Source organism: Heterocephalus glaber, unplaced genomic scaffold (assembly GCF_053883595.1).
Source record: "Heterocephalus glaber isolate CG9 unplaced genomic scaffold, H.glaber_assembly_v1.0 deba00001504, whole genome shotgun sequence".
In the NCBI taxonomy this organism is placed as follows: Eukaryota; Metazoa; Chordata; class Mammalia; order Rodentia; family Bathyergidae; genus Heterocephalus; species Heterocephalus glaber.
In genome coordinates, this window is record NW_028258324.1 from 766,836 (window position 1) to 790,603 (window position 23,768).

General features: G+C 46.5%; 1 protein-coding gene across 2 annotated transcripts in view; it reads right to left on the reverse strand.

Annotated features, from left to right (window-relative positions):
* Window positions 1-5,140: 5,140 nt before the first annotated feature.
* The window catches only part of Parm1 (prostate androgen-regulated mucin-like protein 1), an 80,591-nt gene continuing 61,963 nt past the window's right edge, over window positions 5,141-23,768 (reverse strand). For both annotated transcript variants that reach the window (XM_087186002.1, XM_021254846.2), the window contains exons 3-4: window positions 19,120-19,198; window positions 5,141-8,589 (exon numbers count right to left, since the gene is read on the reverse strand). In XM_087186002.1, the coding sequence (XP_087042128.1) occupies window positions 8,505-8,589; window positions 19,120-19,198 (164 nt within the window). In that variant the 3' untranslated portion in view covers window positions 5,141-8,504. The remainder of the gene's footprint in view (window positions 8,590-19,119; window positions 19,199-23,768) is intronic.

The window sequence follows — 23,768 nt, forward strand, 5'->3', positions numbered from 1 at the left end:
CATCATTACCTACTTCGAGGACCTTTACGCCAGTAAGATGGAAAACACAGAGGAAATGGACAGATTCCTAGATATGTATGAATTACCAAAGTTGAACAAACCTAAAAATCCAATATCAATTAATGAAATTGAGAAAGTAATTAAAAATTTACCCGCTAAGAAAAGCCCGGGCCATAATGGCTTCACTTCTGAATTCTACAAGACATTTAGAGAGGAACTACTGCCATTACTGTATAAACTCTTCAATGAAATTGAAAGGCAACCAATACTCCTAAATTCATTCCTGGAAGCAAGCATCACCTTGATCCCCAAAGCAGAGAAAGACCCAACTGGAAATGAGAACTATAGGTGAATCTCACTAATGAACATAGATGCAAAAATCCTTAATAAGATACTGGCAAATAGAATGCAGAAGATTATCAAGAAGATCATACACTCTGACCAAGTGGGATTCACCCCAGGGATGCAGGGATGGCTCAACACACGCAAATCAATAAATGTAATACACTATATCAATAGAACCAAGGACAAAAACCATATGATCATCTCAATAGATGCAGAAAAAGCATTTGACAAAATCCAACATGTATTCATGATAAAAACCCTACAAAACATTGGAATAGATGATCTTTACCTCAACCTGATAAAAGCCATCTATGAAAAACCAATAGCCAATATCATACTAAATGGTCAAAAACTGAAATCCTGGGCCAGGGATTTAGCTCAGTGGTTCAGCCACCTGCCTTGCAAGAGAGAAGTCCCAAGTTCAATCCCGGGTACCAAAAAAACAAACAAACAAACAAACAAACAAAAACAACCTGAAATCCTTCACACTAAAATCAGGAAGAAGACAAGGATGTCCACTATCACCACTCCTTTTTAATATAGTTTAAGAAACATTAGCTACAGCAATTAGACAAGAAAAAGAAATAAAAGGAATAAAAATAGGAAATGAAAAAGTCAAATTGCCATTATTTGCAGATGACATGATACTCTATATAGAAGACCCCAAGAACTCCACCAAAAGTCTTCTAGACTTAATAACCAAATTCAGTCAAGTAGCTGGTTACAAGGTCAATGCACAAAAATCAATAGCTTTCCTCTACACAAATGACAGACTCACTGAGAGAGAAATAGTGCAAATAATTCCTTTCACAATAGCATCCAAAAAACTGAAATACCTAGGAATCAACCTAATGAAAGAAATCAAAGACCTCTACTCTGAAAACTATAGCAGTTTCAAAAAAGGGATTGAAGATGATATCAGAAAATGGAAAGACATCCCTTGCTCCTGGGTAGGAAGAACCAACATAGTAAAAATGGCCATATTTCCAAAACTGCTATATAGTTTCAATGCAATCTCAATTGAAATTCCAGCACCATACTTCACGGACCTTGAGAAAGCAATCCAAAAATTCGTTTGGAACAAGAAGCAACCTAGAATAGCAAAAGTAATTCTAGGCAATAAAGACAAGGTAGGAGTATCATAATCCCCAACTTGAAACTATTCTACAAAGCTACTGTGATAAAAACAGCATGGTAATGGCAAAGGAACAGACCAGAGGACCAGTGGAACAGATTAGAAGATGCAGAAACAATGCCAGACACACTCAGTCACCTCATCTTCCACAAAGGAGTCAAAAACACTCACTTGAGGATAGATAGCCTCTTTAATAAATGGTGCTGGAAAAACTGGGTTTCAACTTGCCAAAGATTAAAACTAGACCTATGTCTCTCACCAAGCACTAAACTAAAATCAAAATGGATTAAAGATCTAAATATTAAAATAGAAACACTATACCAGCTGGAAGAGAGGTTAGGTAGAACTCTTGAAGACACTGGCATAGGAAAAGATTTTAACAAAGCCTCAGTTGCCTGTGAACTAGTACAAACAATCAACAAGTGGGATCTCTTCTTATTAAAAAGCTTCTGCACAGCAAGAGATACCACCATAGTGTGAAGAGACAACCCACAATGTGGGGAAAAATCCTCACCTGCTGTTCCTCAGACAAAGGTCTACTATCTCAAATCTATAAAGAACTTTAAAAAATCAGAGCTCCCAAATTTAAAGACCCAATCCAAAAATGGGTATCTGAAATGAACAGACATTCCTCGGACAAAGAAGTAGAAATAGCAAATATATGAAAAAATGTTCAACATCACTGGTCATTTGAGAGATGCAAATGAAAACAATGCTGAGATTCTACCTTACCCCAGAAAGAATGGCTGCTGTCATGAAATCAACCAATAACAAATGCTGGTGGAGCTGTGGGGAAAGAGGAACCCTGCTCCGCTGCTGGTGGGAATGTAGACTGGTGCAAGCACTGTGGACATCAGTATGGAGATACCTCAAAGAACTAGGACTGGAAGTCCCATTTGACCCCACTATTCCACTGCTGGGGATCTTCCCCAAAGAATTAAAAGAATCATACTACAGTGATATATGTGCACCCATGTTCATAGCAGCATAGTTTGTGATAGCTAAAATTTGGAAGCAGCCCAATTGCCCATCAACTGGAGACTGGATAAAGAAAATGTGGTTTTTCTATAAAATGGAGTACTACTCAGCCATAAAGAATGAGAAATTAGAGACATTTATAGCTAAATGGATGCACATTGAAACAATACTCTTAAGTGAAATAAATAGGACACACGTGTAAATACTGAATGTTTCTCTAGTGTGAGAAACTGAAAGTGTAAATAAAGACTAAAAGGTATAATAGATAATGTGAAATAGGAAGAAATGGGGCTAAGGGAAAGTGGGAGGGGTAGGGGAAAGGAAAGAAGGGAATGGAATTAATATGAGAAAATGAAAAAAATGGAAACAAAATCTTTGTAATTAGGGAGAGGTGAAGGGGTTGAAGGGAGGGCAGGGGAAATGTGGAAAAAAAGAAGAACCAAGATAGAGTATGTAAAGGTGCAAATTCCCAACGATGAATGTCATTATATTGTATACTTAGTATGTACCAATAAAATTAATAATATAAAAAAAAGGTGACTGTGCCTGAGGAAGCAGGTGCCCAAGAGTAGATGGGCCTTTGCCAGGGCTGGGCTGCTCCTGTTAGTAAAATGGGGACAGGCCCTCGGGGAAAAAGAGACTAAGGGCTCTGGTTTAAGCCCCACTCTGCTGCTCTATGGACGTATAGATCCTGTTTACTTCATACATTGCAGGGGGCTTGGACAGATTCTGTATGTGGATGCATGAGTTTACTATCCTGGTGCTTCAGTTGCCCCCCATGAGGTAGAGACGGTATGGTGACCTTGAAGGTGGATGCAGAAAATGCCCACGGCACCTAAGTTTCCTGATAAATATTAGAGTTGTTTCCTTTTTACGGTGGATTTTGAGGTTCTTGGTTAGGATAGGTTAGAGCCATCTGTTGATTGATAGGAGAATCGTGTCTGGTGCAGTAAGTGTGTGTGTCCTGGGTGTTCTGAGGATGAGACCCTGCAGAGAGGTGCTCCCACCTTGCACAGGGCTCTTCCAGCTCAGTCAGTGGCTTTGGGTGACTCTTCATCACTGCTCTCTGACAAGGATGAGAAATGCTTGCTAGAAACTGTTAGTGACATTGAATTTTAGGAGAGTAAAAGATTAAAGATAGATTATTATATACTTGATACAGATTATGATCTGAAGCTGAAAAGGTATAATTGAAAAACTATAGTTGAAAAGCTCTAATATAGAAAAATGTTGATTTTGACTAAGAATTATAATATGTTGACTTTTATGACATATATACATATATGCATTAGTTTTTATTTTATTTTTTGTGGTGCTGGGGATTGAACCCAAGATCTTTGCACTAAGCTACATCTCCACTCCAACCTTCCTTCCTATCTTTCTTTCTTTCTCTTTCTTTCTCTCTTTCTTTCTTTCTTTCTTTCTTTCTGTCTTCAGACAGGGTCTTGCTAAGTCAAAAAATTGCTCAGGTTGGGCTTTGACGTGTGATTCTCGTTCCTCAGCCTCCTAGAGTTCTGAAATCATAGTGTGTGCCACCACACCCAGCTACATTACATATTCTTATGAAGTGTTTCCTTTCTGTGCATATTTAAAGTGCTTCCTGTCCAATTCCGTTAAGGCAAACTTGGAAGAAAGGAGTCTTTCGTTGCTTTTGTGCCCATAGCGTGTCCAAGAAATAACCAAATATGTTAGTCAGCTTTCTGTCTCTGCAACAAAATACCTGAGACAGCTTATAAGGAGGAAAGATTGCTGTAGCTCACAGTTCCAGAGGTTTCTGTCCATGGCTGGTTGGTCCTTGCTCCTGGGCCTGGAACCAGGTTGAACACAGCAGTTAGCAGAGGAAGCAGCCTGCCTGCAGGCAGCCCAGAGCGGAGAGAGGGAAAGGAAAGAGGTCAGGTCCCAGCATGTCTTTCAAGGCCAGGACCTAGTGACCTAAATTCCCCCAAGGCTTTACTGCCTCCCCACTCAGGCCTTGGGGAGATACTCAGCTCTCAGCACCAGGCAATCCATGGCAAGGCTCTTTCTTTGCTTTGTCCTCATTTTCTATCTTGTTTTTCCCGGTCAGGTCTTCATGCCATGTCACTGGAGGCCAGAGAATTAAATTTCTAAATCTGTCCCAAATGACATCCACCAGAGGGTGGATCAACACTTCTAGCTTGCAGGTGGCCTTGTCCTCCCATGGAACAAAATGATGGGATTTGCCATTGCTACTTTCTTCTAAACCGGCATAGTATTTCCTTAGCTTGTGGGGGCTGAAATTCTATTTGGAATGGGTGAAAGTGCCTGCTACTTAGCTGTCAGATAAAGATGAATATGCTGAATTTAATCTTTTGAAGGGGAGTGGAGCAAGTATCACAGGTACTGCTAATGCCAATATCCCTTACTGAGCCTTGATTGTGGACCCAACTCATTAAATCAAAGTGTTTGTTCCTACATCTGCTATGTAAGGCACACAGAATATGTGAGCGTACAATTGGTGCTGGGAAAGTTTCTTCAGTGCTGGCATACTTCAATTCTGTTTCAAGAACAGGGAGACCTTCCTGCCCCGCAGAAAAATATTATTTATTGATGTGGTATAAATCTTCTTTAAGAATAATTCAGAGCTACTGAACATGAGTGGTTTATCAAGTAAATGATGTGAATAACAAATCACACCAACATGAGTATCATGATAGCCAGACACAGCTTTTAACAACTTTAATTGGTACAATTATAGCTGGTATGTAACAGGTCTTACAACAATGACAGAAACAATGATATCACATATCCAAGAAGTTGCCTGTCTTTCTCCCTCTTTCCATGATGTCAGCTAACTTCCCCTAAGAAAGAAACCTGGCAGTGAATTCTTGCTTAGCATTATTACCAGTATCTTCTAGTGCTTTTTATACCCAAGCTGAAATAGTACATTCATTTGCCCTACAAAAGGTTAAAGGCAAAGAAGGTGAATCAACGTGCAAATTAGAATCTGACCCAATAGCAAAATTCATTTCCCAGATGCAAGGGAAGGAACCATGCACCCTTGCAAGCAAGATGAAGGGCAAACTGGTGACATCAGACCACAGTCACCTACACAAGGAATCCAGAGACCTCAGGGTGTTGAAGGCCAATTGTGTCCCAATTTGTCCTCTGTTCTTTCATCAGGAGATGGACACCACCCTCTGGGACCCCAGGCACAGTGAACTCCACCACTAGTCCGCTTTGCTTGGGCAGTTCTGAGCAATCACAGCTATCTGATGTGGCTGGGACACAACTGAAATTTTATAGAATAAGGAAAGACAACACCTAAGTATCACAGCAAACAAGAAACTGAGATCACTTATATACCATTGCAATATTTAAAGTCTATAAATACGTCTCTCCAGAAACTGGAAACACTGTAGACATGATTCCATGAGTCCTCACGGCACCTCTGTGAGGTAGGAAGGAGCAAGGCCAGTGTGACAGCATTGCCTTCCTCAAGATGACAGATACAGGTGGAGGGCAGGACACCTCTGCAGGGCTCTGGGGAAAGAACTCACAGCTGACTTGTGCTCTGTGCTCAGGCGCGATGGATGGAGAGGAGGCTGCTTACTTCCTTCCCATGCTAACACCCTCTTTGCAGAGGGGACGGGTCCTGCCCTGGTGGGCTTGGCTGTCAAAGGCATCGAAGCTTCCCTCGGGTGGATGGGATAGGTTCTCCTTGACGGGAAGGATGTCAGTTGTCAGTATCTATTTCAGGGGTGTGTGTGAGTGTGTGCTTGCACACGTGTGTTTTTGAGTAACTTTTGTACAATACACTTACTAAAATTCAATGGCCAATTCCAAAGCTGAAAAAATACCTTTGGCAAAATAAGGCTGCACTGTAAGTATTTAATACTAACCAATACAACAAGCATGTCTGAATTTTCATGGGAAGCTTTCACCTTGCTGAGCACTGCAGCGAGGCCCAGACCCCTCTCATTGCCACCAGGCTTGGAAGTGAATTAGACCAACAAACCAGCCCTGTGCTGTCTCTATGGCTAGCAGCCTTTGGTAAGCAAAGGCACTTGCCACTCTGTAGCTCTCAACAGGCCAGAGGTCTTGGGAGAGGCTGTCCCTGTGACCCAGGACAGAGGACAGGGGCAGTGTCCGGATGTGCCCTTCTCCAAAGGTGTTTCCCGGACATTGTGTCCAGATGTTTAGGGCTGAGTGAGGAGGACACAGTCTTATGGAAGGTCTTGTCTTTATTGATTTGTTCTTTGCCGGACAGAAAGCCCTGTGGAGGGGGTGGGACAGGGGTGGGACAGTTCTTCAAGGCCAGCACAGCCAGGAGGCACCTGGAACGCTTTGTTTCTGGGATGACCCACACTGAATTGAATTTAGAGACATCCTAATTCCCACCAGCTCCTTCTTCCTTCCCCTCTTTGGCTGTGGGAACCTCTGGCGAACTCCCTCTGGACCCAAGGGGCTTAGGAATATCAGAAGGCGGAACACAGGTGCTGCTCCTGTTTGTTTCCAAAACAGAGCCACAGGGCAAGGCATCTATACTGTTGACATCTCTACTGATGCAGTGCCATGTTCTTTGTGACATCGTAGGACACGGCACTCTTTAAAATGTGTTTTCTACTCTATGAAATCAGGATGTGAGATGACAGTAACACCAGAGGATAGAGAAGGACAGAGGTGGAGCCCTGAAATAAAGTCAGAAACACCTAAGCGAGAGGGGCAGCCATGCATGCCAAGAAACAACCCATCACCCAGAAAACTAAGACAGAAACTTGACACATCCCTTCATTTTGTTAAAAATAAAAGTGGTGACAAATCCAAGATTGTCTTGTTCTGTCACGGGCACTGCAATGAACCAGGGTTCTCAGTCTTAGCACTTTTAAGGCTTTGGCTGGGTAATTCCTGGTACCAGACGTCGCAGGCACAGTGGGATGTTTAGCAGAGTCCAGGCCTCTACCCAGGGTGGAACCCCATCTCGAGGCCATCAAATATCCCACCAAATGTTTTTAGATGTCCTAGGGTGGGGTGGCAAAATCACCTCTTCATTGAGAATGGCTGGAATAAATGGATGCTTTCAAGGGTGACAGTGAGTTTTCAATATTTGTTGTGCAAGATTTTAGTGCCAGCTCCCCAGGGTGTTCACTTTTTAAAGGGGAGAATGAGTAAACGGACTGTTCATGGTGCTTGTTTCCTGCGGAAATGCAGATAAACTAGTGCCTCTTTTTTATTTTTTAAAACAGCTTACAACAGTCCCTCAATAGGCAATAAGGCAGTGAACCAGCTGCTTTATGGGTGTAAAGCAAGGGTTGGGCTCCTCCAGGCAGTGGATCTGCTCCCCAGCAGGAACTCAGGTGCTTCATCTCTTTTCCTCCACACCTCTCCCTTCTCAGGTCACTAAGTGCATCCCCTCACAGGAAGCCCAGGGGCTCCCCATTTGCATTTGAGAGGTCTGGGAGGGAGAACAGGTAGAGACAGGTGGACATCAGACAGCCACCTGCTGCTCTGCCCTGGCCTGCTGCCCCCTCCCAGGGCCCACGTTCATGGCACTAATTAGGCAGCTAATAAGCAGCTGTGGGCTCTAGGGCTGGGCAGGCTCCTGTCAGACACAACCTTGTAAACAGATTACAAGGGAATCTGAGCAACCTCTGCCTCCTCACTGCAGGGGGAGAGCTGCCCAGGACTTATTTCCTTGCTCTCTGTTGACCTTAATGTAATTTCCTATACAGAAGTTTAAGAAATAACCAAAAAGTTCCCCTAAAAGTACTTAATCCCTCCAAACCCCAAACCTTCTCCCCAGTCCTTGTCACAGTGGGTCCAGGACGGGTGCCAGAGCCTCTGCCACAGAGGTCTCACCCCTTTAGTGGCCACCCAGCACCGCTCACCTGGAAATCAGGATTCTGACATACCAAAAAGGGGATGTTGTGGCCTCCAGAGGAGAGAGAGGAAAACGATAACAACCATACCAAAGAAACAGGCCTTAAGATTGTCGTTCGATGCACATCAGGTACTTGATATTAATTCTACTGAGTAAGCACTTATAAATAAAGAGCAGTTCCTCCTCACACTGGGCCACCTTCCACTGTTAGGAGTCATCATACAGAGGGTTGTTGTAGTTTCCCCAGGACCCGTAGTCATGGTCATCCAAGAGCCTTCCATAGGAGGAGTGCCTGGGAGGAAACAGACACAGGTGGATTACGCACAGCTGCTACCTGAGCCCAGCCCCACACCCTGTGGCTTAAAGTGGGGCTGGTGGGCCATCAGAACAATGAGAGGATGAAGGGTGCCACCATGGAGACAGCCCTCAGCATGGACCCACCAATTCCTGAAACTAGCGGCCACCCAGCAGCACCTGGAGTCATGACTACTCCACCCGGGCTCGATGGACACTTTCTGTGGACATCCCCTGTGTCCCTGTCTCCCTCCTCCCCCAGAACAGGATGACGGGGGGCGGGGCCCATTTCCATGGCTATCCAGGAGGAAGGATGGAGGCCAAAGCAGTATTCCTCTGATGGAGGACTTAATTTCGCTGAAGTACCATTCACTCAACCACAGCCATCAGTGCCATCTCCGCCCCACGGCATTTGCGCTGGGTTGCACCATGTATAGAGGGCTTCTACACTCAGTCTGCACTAGACCTCACAATAAAGTCCACAGAACAGACATGGCTTAGCCTTCTTTCTCTGAAGAGGAACGTGGGGCTCAGAGACACCAGTGGACACTTCCATGGCCACCCCATGGAAGCACACATCCAGTCCCCACCTCCTGTGCGAGGTGTTCAGGGCTCAGAGTTCAGATCCTCAGGGTCTAAGTAGCCCCTTAGTTTGGCCCAGGGGCCATTCTCAGGAGCTGTCATACACTTCGAATTTCCATCAGTAACCCCAAGACATTGACCATTGCTCCTCCAGAGTCTCTGATTGTCTCTCATCTCAAACAAAGTGAAAGTCCAAGTCATTAAAATGGCTTGCAAAGCCTCAGAGCATCTGGCCTGGATATTTTTCTGTGCAAATCAGCTACTATTAAAAGGTTCCTGGGCTGGGGATTTAGCTCAGTGGTTTCGCTGTCTGCTGCGCAAGCACAAGGACCTGAGTTTGATCCCCGGTGCCAAAAAGAAAAGGTTCCTTTCCTTCTTTCCCAGGCCTACATACACACCCTTGCCTTGGGTGCACTTCCCACTCTAGGACCTGGTCACCTTCTAATACACTGACACTTCATGGATTTGCTTTGCTGTTGCCTCTTCCCTGACTAGACTATGTGCTCTAGGGTAGACTATCTGCCTCTTCTGTTGATTCTTGGTTCAATTTTGCCACCTAAGAGAATATGTGACAAACAGAAGTCCTCAGTAAATGCTTGTGGAAAAAATAGTGATTGGAAAAAATACAACCTGAATTCCCCCAAAAGTGAATCAGTCTATAAGCTGGGAACTCGTGGGGAGGGATCTGGCCATTTCAAGACCAAAATTAATGGCAGGATTAGAGGAACACAGTAAAACAAGCAGCTGGTACCCTTAGCTTCATGCTAGGTATGAATAATTTCATCTTTCCACTGGAAATCATGCATACTAGGTATACTGCAGAGAAACACACTCACTGCCCTAACCTGTTCCTGAAAGATATGAAAATTAGACAAAATAAAAACATTGTACAATCATCAAGACACAAAATGCATTGACTGTACTTTTATCTGTTGCTAAGATAATTGCCCTTGCTCTTGTGAAGCTTATTTACATCAGCCAAATGTTGGAAGAGGTGATACTTGCAAAGGACCAGCTCCCTCACGGTGTTCCTTTCAAACTCTGAGCCCTTGGAATTCTGATTTATGTCCTGGAAGCTAACTCAGCAGAGCCAGTCTATGCACCCTTCATTTCTGTAGGTGTGGGAAGAACAGCAGCCACTGAGAGCAGCCCAGACACACCATGCTTCTTTAATCTGCAGGAGCAAGACGGGTCGTTTCCATGAACAAAGTCTCCAACATTGTACGGCCAGAATCCCCTCAGCTTGAAATCCCCAATGCCAAATAAATCCAGTACTGGGACGGTTGAGAAGTGGAAGCTACAGGATGAACAGGTAAAATCCTGGAGCCTACCCTGAATTGCAGCATGACTTCCTGATACAAACCCGGCAGGCATCTACTTAATAAACATATGCCCTTATGGAGAGGACAGAACCCCCAACTCTGTAAGGTAATTTAACTTCTCCAGGCAGTTTTGTCTCTATCATATAATTCTATTCCCATAAAATGTCAGTAGTCAAGAGATGTACATCCTGACTATGTTGAATATGTTTTTGACTCCCTGTGCCTTCTATAAAATGGAAAATATAAGAAATTATATTAGGGCTGTTGGGAAGATTGAATGAGGCAATGCATATTAAAATGGTTACCACATAGTAAATGCGTAATAAGTGTTGGCCATGGCTGCTCCTTAGTTTTTATAATAATGAAACTTATATAAGCACAAGGGAAATCTGCAGGCAGTAAAAAAGGGCACTGAATGAAAAGTAAACCTCCTACCCACCAGGAACTCCTGAAATTAGGCCTTGGCATAGTTATAAAACCTGTTTCTTACATTATTGCTATTTGAATTTTATAAATTATTGTGCCAAAGTGGGGTGAGAGAACTACAAGTCTTCTCTCCATCAGGTTTACCACCTGTGGTTATTTTAGGCAGGACGCTGGATAGCACTGTAAGAGGCATCTGCCATGCAAAGACTAGCAGAATGAAAGAAAAAGACTGATTCTGACTTTCATTTTCTTTGCCTTCTTATTTGAAGGAAGAGTGAGTTGAGTAAAATACTGACAGGTAGAGAAAGAGATGCAAGAGATATGGAAAACTCAAACAGGGAATGTGCTGGATCTGGAGAGTTCATTTCAACACGTGCATGAGCCTCAGCTGGAAGAATTGGGCATGCAGGGTCCAAGCCAGGTTTGGATGCATCTGATGCTGTGGTACAAAGAGTAAAGTAAACATGTTTCATGTATCAGTGATGGGGGGGGCGGTTTGTGAGCATGTTGACCTCTCTCTGGGTAAAAGCATCTTAAATCATGGCACATTTTGGATGGAAATGGGGAATTTTTCCAATTGGCCTTTGAGAATCTGAAACAAAAAATATCATCAGTCCCAATGTTAGGAGAGTAGGAGCCATGGAACACAGCTGGCTTTGTCAGTCTGACTCAATGCAGAGCTGGTACAGCACCATCTCCTGGTTCTAGGGCAACAACTCCATCTGAGCAGCAGACCAGTGTCTGATGTCACAGCTGGGTCAAGGTGATTTTGTTTCCTCAGTTTCCTGACAAAGATTGAGACTTGCTCAGTGCTGCAGGTTTTCTATTTTTGGTGCCTGGGCTCCTCTTTGATGGTGAACTTCTTGGGGGCAGACTATGTCTCACTTGCCTTCTAATTACACCTAATATGTTGCTCTTGGTTCGATGGTTATTTTAAACACATGGGAGTGGAGCTGCTTACATCTCATAGCATATAAGGGTGCTCCTGGGGTTGCCTGCTCAGTACTGGCAGCCAGTCATGGTAGAATGCAACCACAGCCAAGTGAAAAGACCATGTGGAGGAAGGCCGGAAATCTAAGCTGCCCCTTAGACTCCAAAGACAGTAAGGGAAAAGAATTATGAAGAAGAGGAAACCCTGCTCTGTGGTGTGGCTGCACAGTGCTCAGCACAGTCCCCATTACTCAGTGGCACTGCAGGTTTGTCACTACATTTCTCCTGTGCTATGTGGTGTAGGAGCTAAAAGCAGAAGCCAAGAGGGCAAAGGAAGGAGTGATTTCTTCTGAGCTGTTCCCTTACCGCTTACTTCTACATCAGTCTCTCTTTAATAAAAAGCATCACTTCCATGGCTGGCACACATCTGTAATCACAGCACTCTGGGAGGCTAAGGCAGGAGGATCCCAAATTCAAGCACCGAGCAATTTAGTAACTTAGCGAGAGACTCTGTCTCAAAATAAAATAATAATAAGAGCTGGGGATGTGTCTCAGCAAAGGCCCTGAGTTCGATCCCCAGTGCCACACATAATAAAAGCATCATTTCCCGTTCCATCTTCAGTTGGCGACACCTGCTTGATGACATCTGGTGAATGTGGTAGCATCTGTGTGAAGCCTTCTTTGCTACTGCAGAGTGGCACCTATTTTAAGGTAACTATAATATTAACACCCAATTATCCTTGAAGATGACTGAGTTATTTGCTTTCCTGGTGTTGAAACAAAACCCCTTTTAGAAAACACCTTCTCTTTTCCAAGGGTCAGAAACAGGCCCCAAGTCCCCAGCCCAGTCTGTGATGACACCCCAGGCCCTCTCTCCCCTTCCATCCAGGGTGTCATGCCTTTCGATCATCAGTGCATATCCTGGGCTAAGAAGCACAGGGACAGGGCGAGTGAGACCTGGCTTTGTGCTGGGGAAACAGCTGGAGGAGCAGCTTACCAGGCCTCAGAATCAGCCCTAGACCTTAGGGGCAGCTGTCACTGTGTCTTCTTTGTTCCCATTGGTGGCTCTTTCTTCCTGATTGTCATTGTCCCTCCTGCCTCCTTTTTGTTAACTATTCATTGGAAACTTACCATCTGAAGCCCCTATTCTGGGACCCTGGGGACACCTTAGCCAAGGAAACAGACCACATCCCTATGGGGAGGAGGCTGACAGCCTGACAGCCTGGACATGAGGCTAAGTTAGAAATAATCACATGGAAATGGCAGTAAGTAGGATATGGACAAGAGCACGGGAGGTGGGGACGGCGACCAGGGGGTCTCAATGAAGACGACACCTGAGCAGAGACAGAGGGGGTGAGGGATGGTCCTGAGTGACCCGAGAGGCACCCTGTAGACAGGGAAGATGGACCAAGGCCCCTTTAAAATAAACTTTTTGTATTGGAATGATGATTTTAGATTTTACAGAAAAGTTGCAAAGCAGTGAAAAGCTCCCATACACCCTTCCTACTGCTCTGCTTAATGTCACCATCTTACATAATCATGGTGCATTTGTCAAAACTAAGAAGTTAACATTCAGAGCCATAATTTCAAGGCTAAGAGGATTGTGAGCCTAAGAGGCCCACGTATTTGCCCCTAGTGACCATGGTGAGTGAGTGGCCAAGAATCAGAACTCGAGGGCCTGTCAACTGGACCTGTCCTGTCCATCAAAATCCATTGAGGAACAGGTTTCCAAACATCATCTTCAAAATCCTCTTCCATTGTCTGGGTTTTTGAAAAAAGTGATTGCTTTCATGCCTATCTTTAAATAATCTCCTTTCCTTTGAAGAGCAGATCTGAGCATTCATTGTATTTGTCACGAACGTCTGCAGACACTGCCTGCCACAGACACTCGCCACAAAGGGCTGTGCTCAGCACATCTGCCCTTGGCAAGCAAGTCTGAAGCCACTGGGGCCATGAGAGTCTGTGTGGCTGATGGAGGCCCATGGCTGCCTTCCCCAAAACAGCTCCTCCTCACCTGGCTTAAATAAACACAGTCCTGCTGCTTCATCTCAACTCTGCATTGTACCCTTCTGTCATCCATATGTGTTTACAGAGCAGTGGTGACTTCTTAGGCAGTGCCAGGAGCTGCGAGAAGATCCAGCCAGGGACACGGGCAGGGAGCACGATGACTCCCACTGGGGCGGAGGGGAGATAAGGAGGGACATGGAGCGAGGAGTGCAGCGTGGAGGAGGAGGGGAGTGAGAAGAGGCCTCCTCTCAGCTGGACAACTTGGTATGAGCCCAAGAAAGAAGGGATAGCCAGACTCCATGACAGCATACTCACAATCACCGAGGCATGATACACAAGGGCAGCACCATGGCAAAATGTGCAACGGGGGTTTCAGGAGTGGGGACAAAGCCAGGTCACTCCCAGTGTGGCCCTGGGGCCAGGATCCCTTAGCAATGTAGGTGCAGGCCCTGAACTGGCCAGACCAGAGCCTGGGGGCTAGGACCCAAGAAACTGTTTTCACGAAGCTCTCCCATAGATTCTTATGTAATGAAGCTTGAGAACCAAGTAGTCTAGACCCTCAGGAGCCTCCCACCCCCAACTGATCTGAAAAACAAAACCCAAGAAACACAAAGCCAACTTGTGGGCAATGAATTCTAGAAGCTCTTAGCCTTCCTAGCCAGCTGAGCCTCCTCTGCTACCAGCTGCCCAGCCTCAGAGCTGGCTGGGTTAGGGCTTAAGCCCACCAAAGAGCAGAACGAGTCCAGTTGTGCAAAATGCAACCGTGGTGAAACATCAGGCAGGACAGGTGACTCTGACAGGACACCCCGGAGGCCAGGCCCTGCTGTGATAAATTAGGGTTGGGTTATTTTTGTGAAGAGAACAGCCTGTTGTCTGTCTGGGTCCCAGCACACTAATTATAGCAGCCCCACTTCCCCACCACAGCAGATAGGGTCTCTCGCCACAGTGATCATCTCCTGGCTGAACAGTTTAAACAAAAGAGAGCTGACTGACCTCATCCTTAATTAAAGACACCCTCCTGCAAGAGGCAGGCAGGGCCTATGTTTTCTTCTAAAGTTCCAAACAAGCCCTGAGATCAAGACCTCCCCGAGATGATTTCTTTTTATAAATGCCTAACATTAAATCAACCTCAGAAGCACTTCAGAATAGCTCCTCGTGACTGCCCAGGGGGAGACATGGAAGCCCGGAGAGCCAGGGCATGATTGGAGAATGCCCCTTCCTCCTTTCCTCTCCTTTCAATCCCTGATTGTACCCCTGGAGGATCCTCCAACTTCATGGCCCACTGTTGGCAGCTGCTATCTCATGGGGCCCTGAGGGCAAAGCACAGTTCTCATGGGAATGAGCACAACCAGTTGGCCTTCCACTGCCTGTACCTCACACCAGGACCGAGTGTGTGTGCCCATCCTCATGGCAATCCTGAGTTAGGTGTTGCTAGTTTTACAAATAGGGAAACTGAGGTAGAGTGCTGGAGACTCTGCCCCTGGGCACATTCTTAACCATAGTGCTGGTGTCAGGCTGAGCACTGTACTTGCTGTGTCAACGTCCCCTAAACGACCCTTGGAGGAGGGGTATGGTCACCTCTATTTTTGCAGATAGAAGAAACTGAAGGTCAGGGAGATTAGAATTTGCCCACTGCCACCTAAGCAGCAGGAGGAAAGGTCAGTCCTGTGCTGAGCTTGGCCTGTGGAACTTGCCTACTTGTCTACACTGATTGCTGCTGGTTAAGACGAGTGGATAACAGGGGTCCCTGGGAGAGTAGCTCACGGTGGCTCCCTGTAAGTCAAATGCTAAATGACTCAGGTAATTAATCAATGCAGGTCCCTAGGCAGGGGGCATTGTGCCCAAACGGGGTCCCTGGAGAATGGGAGTGTGGAAACCAGATGGCTAGAGGTTTCGGAAACCTTCGGAGGAGCTGAGGTTTGGGCAGAAAGATGAGAGGCTGTCCTTGTATTCTTGAGGACCCAGGCTGGGCCAGTGCAGCCCATGGTTTTAGGCCAGAGGGTCATGATGCCTACGAGCTGTGACCTCAGTCTCTGGCAGCCTCAGCCAAGAGAGCTCCAAGTCCAGACAAGAAAACTCCTGTTACTGTTCTCAGAAATCCAGGATGACAGAAGAATAAACTTCCAGCCAAGGCAAATCCCAGCCTTACACACACACACACACACACACACACACACACACACACACACACACACAGTTAGTGAGCCAACTCTATGTTTGATGAATGATTCCAAGGACTTTCCACAAACCTGGTAAAGTAACCCTTGAAGGGGTTTCAATACAGCCTCAGGATTCATGAGAACCATTAACCACCTTCTGATATCATTTTGCCAAAATAACTAGTGAGGAGCAGAAAGGGGCTTTTCTTAGGGGGTTTCTAAGACAGGTCAGATCAGCTTCCCATTCTTTAGTTTACAGTGCCAAATGCAAGCAGTTTTGTAGATAGATAGCAACCTTACATTTATGACACTGTAAACTTTTCTACATTCAGCAGCGAGAACCTGCATGGTACAGGGAAATAATGATTAATTCAATACAATTATTCACTAAATTTATCTAGTGTTAAAGATTGGGGAAATAGAGTTCAAAATAAAACTTTATACTATTTTAATCAGCACTCAGAACAAATTGCAATAGGCTGCTATAGTGGCAAGGATGGGTCCCATCATTCAATAGTCCCTGTGCCAGGGGATGCCTGTTATGTGGCTGATGCCAACTCCTGTCTGCCCATCAGGTTAGCTCTCCATGGCTCTGTCCCCAGAGTTCCTCACAGTCTACCACTGAGGGGGTGATGATGTTGTGGGCAGTGTGTATTAATCCCTCCGGCTGTGCTACCAGGAGTTGGGATGACTGCCCTTACCTCACAGGTTTGCAGGTGGAGGAATCAGGATGGCAACTCGCTCCGTCATACCAGGTCACACGACTAGGACAGGCTGGGGCTGGGTTCAGACTAATGTCTCCCCGCACTGTTCTAGATGGCCTGCCTATCAGTGGTATGGTCTGAGAAGGCAAGGTTGAATTCTTGCCTAAAATAAGAGTCTTTTAGGTTAGTTCAACATCTTCTGTGGGGAGGGGGTGTAGTAAGATTTTAGTGACATAGCTCAGAAATTCACCATTGGCAATTCGAAAGACTCTATGATTTATCAATAAGTTATTTTTCTGAGCCCAAGAACCTATTTTTCAACAGAGACTTTGTTGGAATTGGGAATGAGGTTCCCAGAGTACTTCATAAAGGCCAATTTAACTCATAATTAAAGTACGAGGTATCTGCAGTGATAAACTAGTAATTATTCCAGATGGGAAAAGGTACCATTTAGTAAGATGTAATTTATAAAACTGTTTGGTGCTCAAAGAAATACAGACTAATGAAGGCAAGATTTTCTTAAAATTTGAAGGAAAGTTCTGGATGTTTTCATAAAGCTTTCAGGTATAGGTCGCGAGGGGATTTTTCTTCCCATTTCTCTCTGAAATCTGGCCTTCCCTGTTGGTGGTGTCTTGGGGGAGGCCATGTCCAGGAGTCTGTCATGCTTGACACCATCACTGGGCTTGTGGAACACGGTGAGGACTGAGAAAGAGGGAAGGGAGGGAGGAGCAGGGAGCTCCCTGTGGATGGGAGACAGGACAGGGCCACAGAGAAGGTGAGATTACACCGTCAGTTTCACATGGGGGCAAGGACAGGAGGGAAGGACAGGAGGGAGGGACAGGCCAACATATGGCTTTTAGACGGCCTGCCTATCACCAGTGGGGGGAGGAAGACAGGAGCTCAGGTGCACACACTGGTTTGTGTGTGTGTGTGTGTGTCACAGGGCCATGTGACTGTGTGTCTTGCATTTGGTTCTCACTTATTCAGGTTCTCAACCATTGTCTTTGAGCTGAGCCCTGAGCTTATGACAAAGACTGGGTCCTCCTGGAACTTACATTTTTGTGGGGAGAGAGACAAAAAAACCCCAAACAAACAAGGATGAGAAAAACAAAACACAACAACAGAGGTTGACAAGAGCAGGGCCAGAAGGGGTGAAGGTATCTGGACAATAACCACCAGGGGAAATAAATGAAAACTGGGAAGGGGGTCTCAGGGAGGTGGTGTTGGGAGCACGGCAGCTCAGAGTAAGGGCTGGAAAGACAGGGCAGGGCAAGGAGGGCAGGGTGGGGAGGGGCAGCACTAGAGGGCAGCAAGAGGGGCTGGGCTGGCAAGGACAGCTGCAGGTGTAGTGGGTGGGAGGACGCAGGCAGGGGAGTCTGCAGCAGGAGCACGAGGCTTCACAAGGGTGGCCTCAGCCGCAAAGGAGAAGGAGCTGTGTGTGTCATGGTCCTTCTGTCCCTCGCTATGAGTACCACACAGACTGGCAAACAGGACTGCCACTTGCCGTCTGGTGCCTCCTGGTTGGGAGGACAGCCAGTGTAGGGCACGCAGCTTTGGACTCAGACTTTCAGAGCAACACAAAAGAAGTTGGCACTCACGGCATCCTAACTTCCTGTTTCACTAAGGAGAGCAGAATCCCACATGCCATTCGTGATCACTTTCATTTCACAAAAGAAAAGATTTCTTAAAACTGAAACCCTAATGGTACAGTTTCAGGGAAAAATCCTAGTTTTAGGGAAATGCTACACTTGCCTTTACTTTTGACATTTTACATAGAACCAGTGAAAAGCTCATAAAGAGACTCAGCGGGTTTGCAGAGCATCCAGCAGTGGGTCCCACCCTGCACCCTGGCTCTGGCTCCCAGGTGGGACCTGGGCTCTGGGTGCATGTGGCTTCCCAGGGTCACCAGGAGATCCTGGCACAGAGCCTTGAATCTGGAGTCCTAACCCCAGCTTCATTCTCCTTCCATCCCAGCAGCATGCCGTGCATTTGGTTTGAGCTCCTGTTTTTTTCCTGCCCAGGCTCAGGCCAGCCACTCCTGTCTAGTGTGGAGTACACTGGCCATGTCTACCCCTGGCCAGTGTCTCCAAGGGCCAAGGCACCTCAGAGAAACAAGCCCAGCTGGTTTGGTGGAGCACACTGGTCATCTAGCACCCTGGGAGGCTGAGGCAGGAGGATCACAAATATAAATTTAGCCTGGGCAACTCAGTGACACAATAAAACCCTGTCTCAAAGTAAAAAATAAAAAAAAAAAGTGCTGGGGATGCAGTTTGGTGAAAGACCCTGGGTTCAGTCCTCAGTACCAAAAGAAAAAAAAAGAAGCCCTTAGTCAAACATCTTTCAGCCTGCACCCCCACAAAAGGAAATCAATCTTCTTTTCATAAAGAGTGAGTCTCACCTGATCTTTAAATATGCCGCGACGCCAAACACCAGCACCACCATGGCGATGACTGTCACTGTGATGGCGGCGACGCTGCCTGTGGAGGACAGAGTTAGTGACTCATATGGCACAGTACCCACCCCTGCCTGCCCCTTCTCTTCCTGAAAGAGGAAAAAGTCATTGACTTCAGACCCTTCCGAGGTAGTCAGAACTGGAAGAAATCCCAGGTCGATGTGCTGCTGTCGGCATATTTTTGTGGCATGGGATGCTTAGCAAATGGTTGATATTATGTCAATATTAACCGAGATCTTTTGGTGGAACTCAGCGAGTCCACGGCTACCTTGGGTTTGCTTTTGAAGAATGACACCAGGGCTTGCACAACTGCTGTTGGCAGAGATAATTGGCTTTGAGTCTCCCAGTATCCTCTCTCCTTCGTACAGGCTCTGGCTCACCTTCCAACCACTCATGAAGCATTTTGGAGACAGGATGTCCTAGTCAGGGGTCATCACAAAGTAATGTGGTTGGCTCCCTAATAAACCAAGCCACACAGCTATCTTGGGAGTGTCCACTTCATTTAAAAGGGTCACTTTGGTGGGAGATAGGCTAATTTTAATGATGCCACCACACTGAGCATTTAAATAAACCCTCCTCCTTGGGAAGTGTGTGCAGCTTTTACCCTTAAATAGCAAATCTGGTTTTACAGAGAATATGGTCAAGTCTGGTATACAAAGTAGGTTACACTGTTTGTTTTGTTTGCTGGAAGAACCAGATGTGATTACAAAGTAACATGAAAGTTTTATTCTGTCGTTTGAAATCTAGTTCCAAAGGCAACTATTAATAGGCAGTTAAAAAACAAAACAAAACAAAACAAATCCTTTGAGTAGGCAGCATGGTAAGAATAACCATACTGCCTCTGAATACTACTCAGGAGCACAACACTCTTTTTGTGTGAGCCTGGGGCTAATAATCATGTGGATACTTTAGCTTTATTCCCCTCAGAAATGCAAGAGTCAATTGGGCTCTTGTCCCTTATTACTGTAGGTGACCTTTTGGCACTGACGCTGTCGGTGTTAGGGAAATGATTTATGGCTTCACATGAACAGAGTCTTCTCAAACACACCGGGAAGGGCTCACAGATTCTGGAGCTGGAGGTGGGGACTCATGTATGGCCCAACCAGGATTAGCAGTGTGAACATGAGCTAGTTACCCAACCCCGCCAACTCCTGTATTCCTCACTGCAGAGATGGAGGGACAAGGATGGTCTACCTGTTCGTCTCACACGACTTCAAGGAGATTAAACGAGATGGTGTGAGCATTAGTCTATAGAAACATCAAATGCGCGATCTGGGATCAATTCCTACTTCTGTGCTGGCTCTCAAAGTTGATGAAACTTCCCTAAATTTTTGAAGATTAATTATTTGGAGATTATTTTGCTATCTATTTATTTTTTTCCCCACCAACACAAATGGCTTTTGTCCATTGTTCTTTTCATTATTCCTGCCACCAAAAGAATTCGAGCCTAGCTGAGAAGCAAAGCTACTCAGTGCTTAGTAACTCCCGGGGAGCTCTGGGTGAGGGACGGTAGCCCTGGCCCCACACTCCTGTGCTGTCATTTCTAAGAGAGCCAAATGGGTGTGCTGATGACACGAGACAGAGACCAGTGCCCACGTCCCTGTGGAGACCGGCCACGTTCTGCCACGTCCACCCTCACACACTTCCACACATGCACGTATCCGGTCCTTTGACCCTGGATCCTTTGGAACCAGATTACTGTAATCATCGGTGTAATTCTTTTTCCTTTTTCACAGTGTAGAGATGAAATAATGGCTCTGAGGGCTTGAATGTGCAGATTGGTCAAGCAGAGCAAGTTCACCTCAGACCCTCCCGGGAAAGCCTCTCTTCCTGCTCTGCAAGGCGGCTCTTAGCTTCTTGGCCTTCAAGCTGTGCTGAAATTAGAACAACTTAGAGTTCAGAGAGGCCTCAGAACAGCTCTTCCAAAGTGCTGGTGGGAGGAGGGTTTTAACCACAAGGCAAGGTGCCGGGGACATCTTAAGATGAAAAAAGATGCGGTTTTTGCAATTAGGAGCAGTTTAAAAATTGGCCTTTTGATCTAACTTCTTTCTTTCCTTAAAAGAGATGGAAAGTAGCTGATTTGACTGTAGGATTCTTCTTTCTTGCCCCAGGGACAGTGTAATGTAGGAAATCGTAGGTTTGACCTTTTCCAGTTTCTCCCCAACTCTAAGCAGTTGGGCTTCCTCTAACACTGTGATGTGCTGAGCTTATTTATACAGCATTTCTTTCTAAAGATAAATGAAGCTGTTTCCCCAACTCAAGTGCTGTTCTTTTTTTGGTTGTTGTTGAGACAGCAAGTGACAGAGTGGCCACCATATGACAGTAGCTGTCCAGCTCTGGGTGTGACCTTGATATTAACGGGGCTCTGAAGGTCACTCTTTCTGGTACCCCACATGACCAGAATGGGATGGGCACCTGCAGACGGCTGGGCAAGGGGCCCTCTGAGAGTCGGGACCACCTGACACGAGGCCCAGAGGTGGGAGGTAGTGTGGCTGGGGACACCTGGGTTTCTCCATTAATTATTCTGCTGTCTAAGACTTCTGTCAGAGCACTAGCCAGGGCTCAAGTCTTCCGGCCCTTGACCTTGGCCAGCTCTGGGCCGGGGAGTCCCCGTGTCCTGAGTTTTTCTCCTCCCACAGCCACCATGGCTCACATATCCCTGCAGCTCATCCCTGGGAGGGGTTCTACCCTGAAAGCTTCGAGCTTTAAGCAGGTGAGGGAGTTGCTGAGGCAACATGATCACAACTTTAGGGAACTGGAAAGCTTTGTTTCCTCCTTGTGAAAACAAACGCCACTTCCCCGAGTTTTGTTTAAACAACACCACACTGGAATTCCCCCAGTCCTCCCACTCACCTTCTGCTCAGGGCACTGTGGGTCTGGTGCTGGCAGGGAGGGTGGGCAGTGCCCTTTAAGACTGGGTGTGACTCATGTGGAAAAGCTCAGGGGTGGACAGAAAGGAAGAAAGCAGGGTAAACGAATCTGTGTGTCCTTGAGGCCAAGACACAGGGAGATCCGCCTTGCTGGCAAGTTCTGCCTCATCCAGGGGCTCTTGAGGATCCACACACCAGAGAGCTCCCTCGAGTCCTGCCTTCTCGAAGTCTGGGACTTCCCAGGGCACCTCTGGCCACTGTCATCCTGGGCCAGGACAAGAATAAGGGAGCTCAAGGATAACTGGCTGCTGGCCTCTCATGGGAGCCTGCTGAGGCTGCCACTGCACCAAGGACTTTACCCTCTCCTCTCATTTACTTCTCTGTATGAGAAGCTGGATGACCCTCGTTTTATAGGTGAGGAAGTCAAGGCCTGGAGAGGTCAGAACTTGATTGAAGTTTAACTCTGATGAATGATTGACCTAGCTTCTGAGCCCAGGGCCACTTCACCCAGGTTTTGCCCTTTTACTCAGTTCCAGTGTCTCTCTCAGCACGTACAGTTCTGTTCCTCTCACTGAGCACCAGCGCTGGCGAGAATCCTTCCACTTGGGGAGGTGACAGGGCTGCTCTGTGTTCTGGGGGCCCCTGTGCCTCACCTGCCAATCACTGCGCCTGTGCTTGGCTGCTCCCTGGGTGGATTCCAGTCACAGCATCTTGCCTCTGCCCTCACTTGTGTGCTTCCAGCCCCAGGCACAGCCTGTAGCCCACAGTGGGTACCTAGCTCTTTTCTTAAATGTTGAATAAATAAATGTGATGTTGGGGGAAAATCACAATGGAAGTTTCTGGTCCTAATCACCGTGCTAAGAAAACTCAGGAGTAGCAGGCTCTCTGCAGGTCCATGAATCCCAGGCCTCATGTGAGGGCGACTCCTGATGCTATGTCTGTGGTTCCACTGCCAGCCCCTGACCTTCCACAATCTGTGGATGACCATGGCTGCCTAGAGGAAAACTTCAGGAATAATGAATAATCGGGTGATATTTGTGAAGCAGCACAATGAATTCTCAAAAGCTCTTGTCCCTGGTCAGATCTAGTTGGCCACCACTCCTCTCTCTGGTGTCCTGAGCCCATCCTGGAATAAACGTGTCATTGCTGTAAGTGGCCTCTTGCCCTCACCTGCCTCTCACCCATAGGCATGGCCTTCTCTCTCTCACACCACAGGGGTATTTGGTCGTGGCCACAGCTGACCACTCCCCTTGCATGACCTAACAGTGCCCCTCCTGTCTTCCAGGGTTCCCAAACCTTGGTGCCCTCGGAGGATTCTCCTCATAGAGGGATTTCCTAGCCTGCCACCTTCACACATGAAAGAAATGCTTCCTCTGGACTGGGCAAGGAAATTTGCCAGCTGCCCCTAGACCAATCCTGCCTTGCCACTTCCCGAAGCACTAGGAGGAGCAGACAAAAGGTGGGCTTTGCAGAAGGGATCAGTGGATGAAGGTTCAGAGACCTTGTGCAGCACAGTCCCTTCCCTTTGTGGATCCAGAGACCAGAATTTCTGAGGCTGCACAATTTACAGAAGTGATAAAATAGGATTGTCGTCTGCATAAAGAGGTGTCATGGAAATTAATAGTGGCCACGGAGAGAGTTGGCCACTGAGGCTCCTGACACGGACCTGGGCTACAGGGGCCACAGGGGGAATTTGTCACTGATGAGGGCCTTGCACCTTCTATT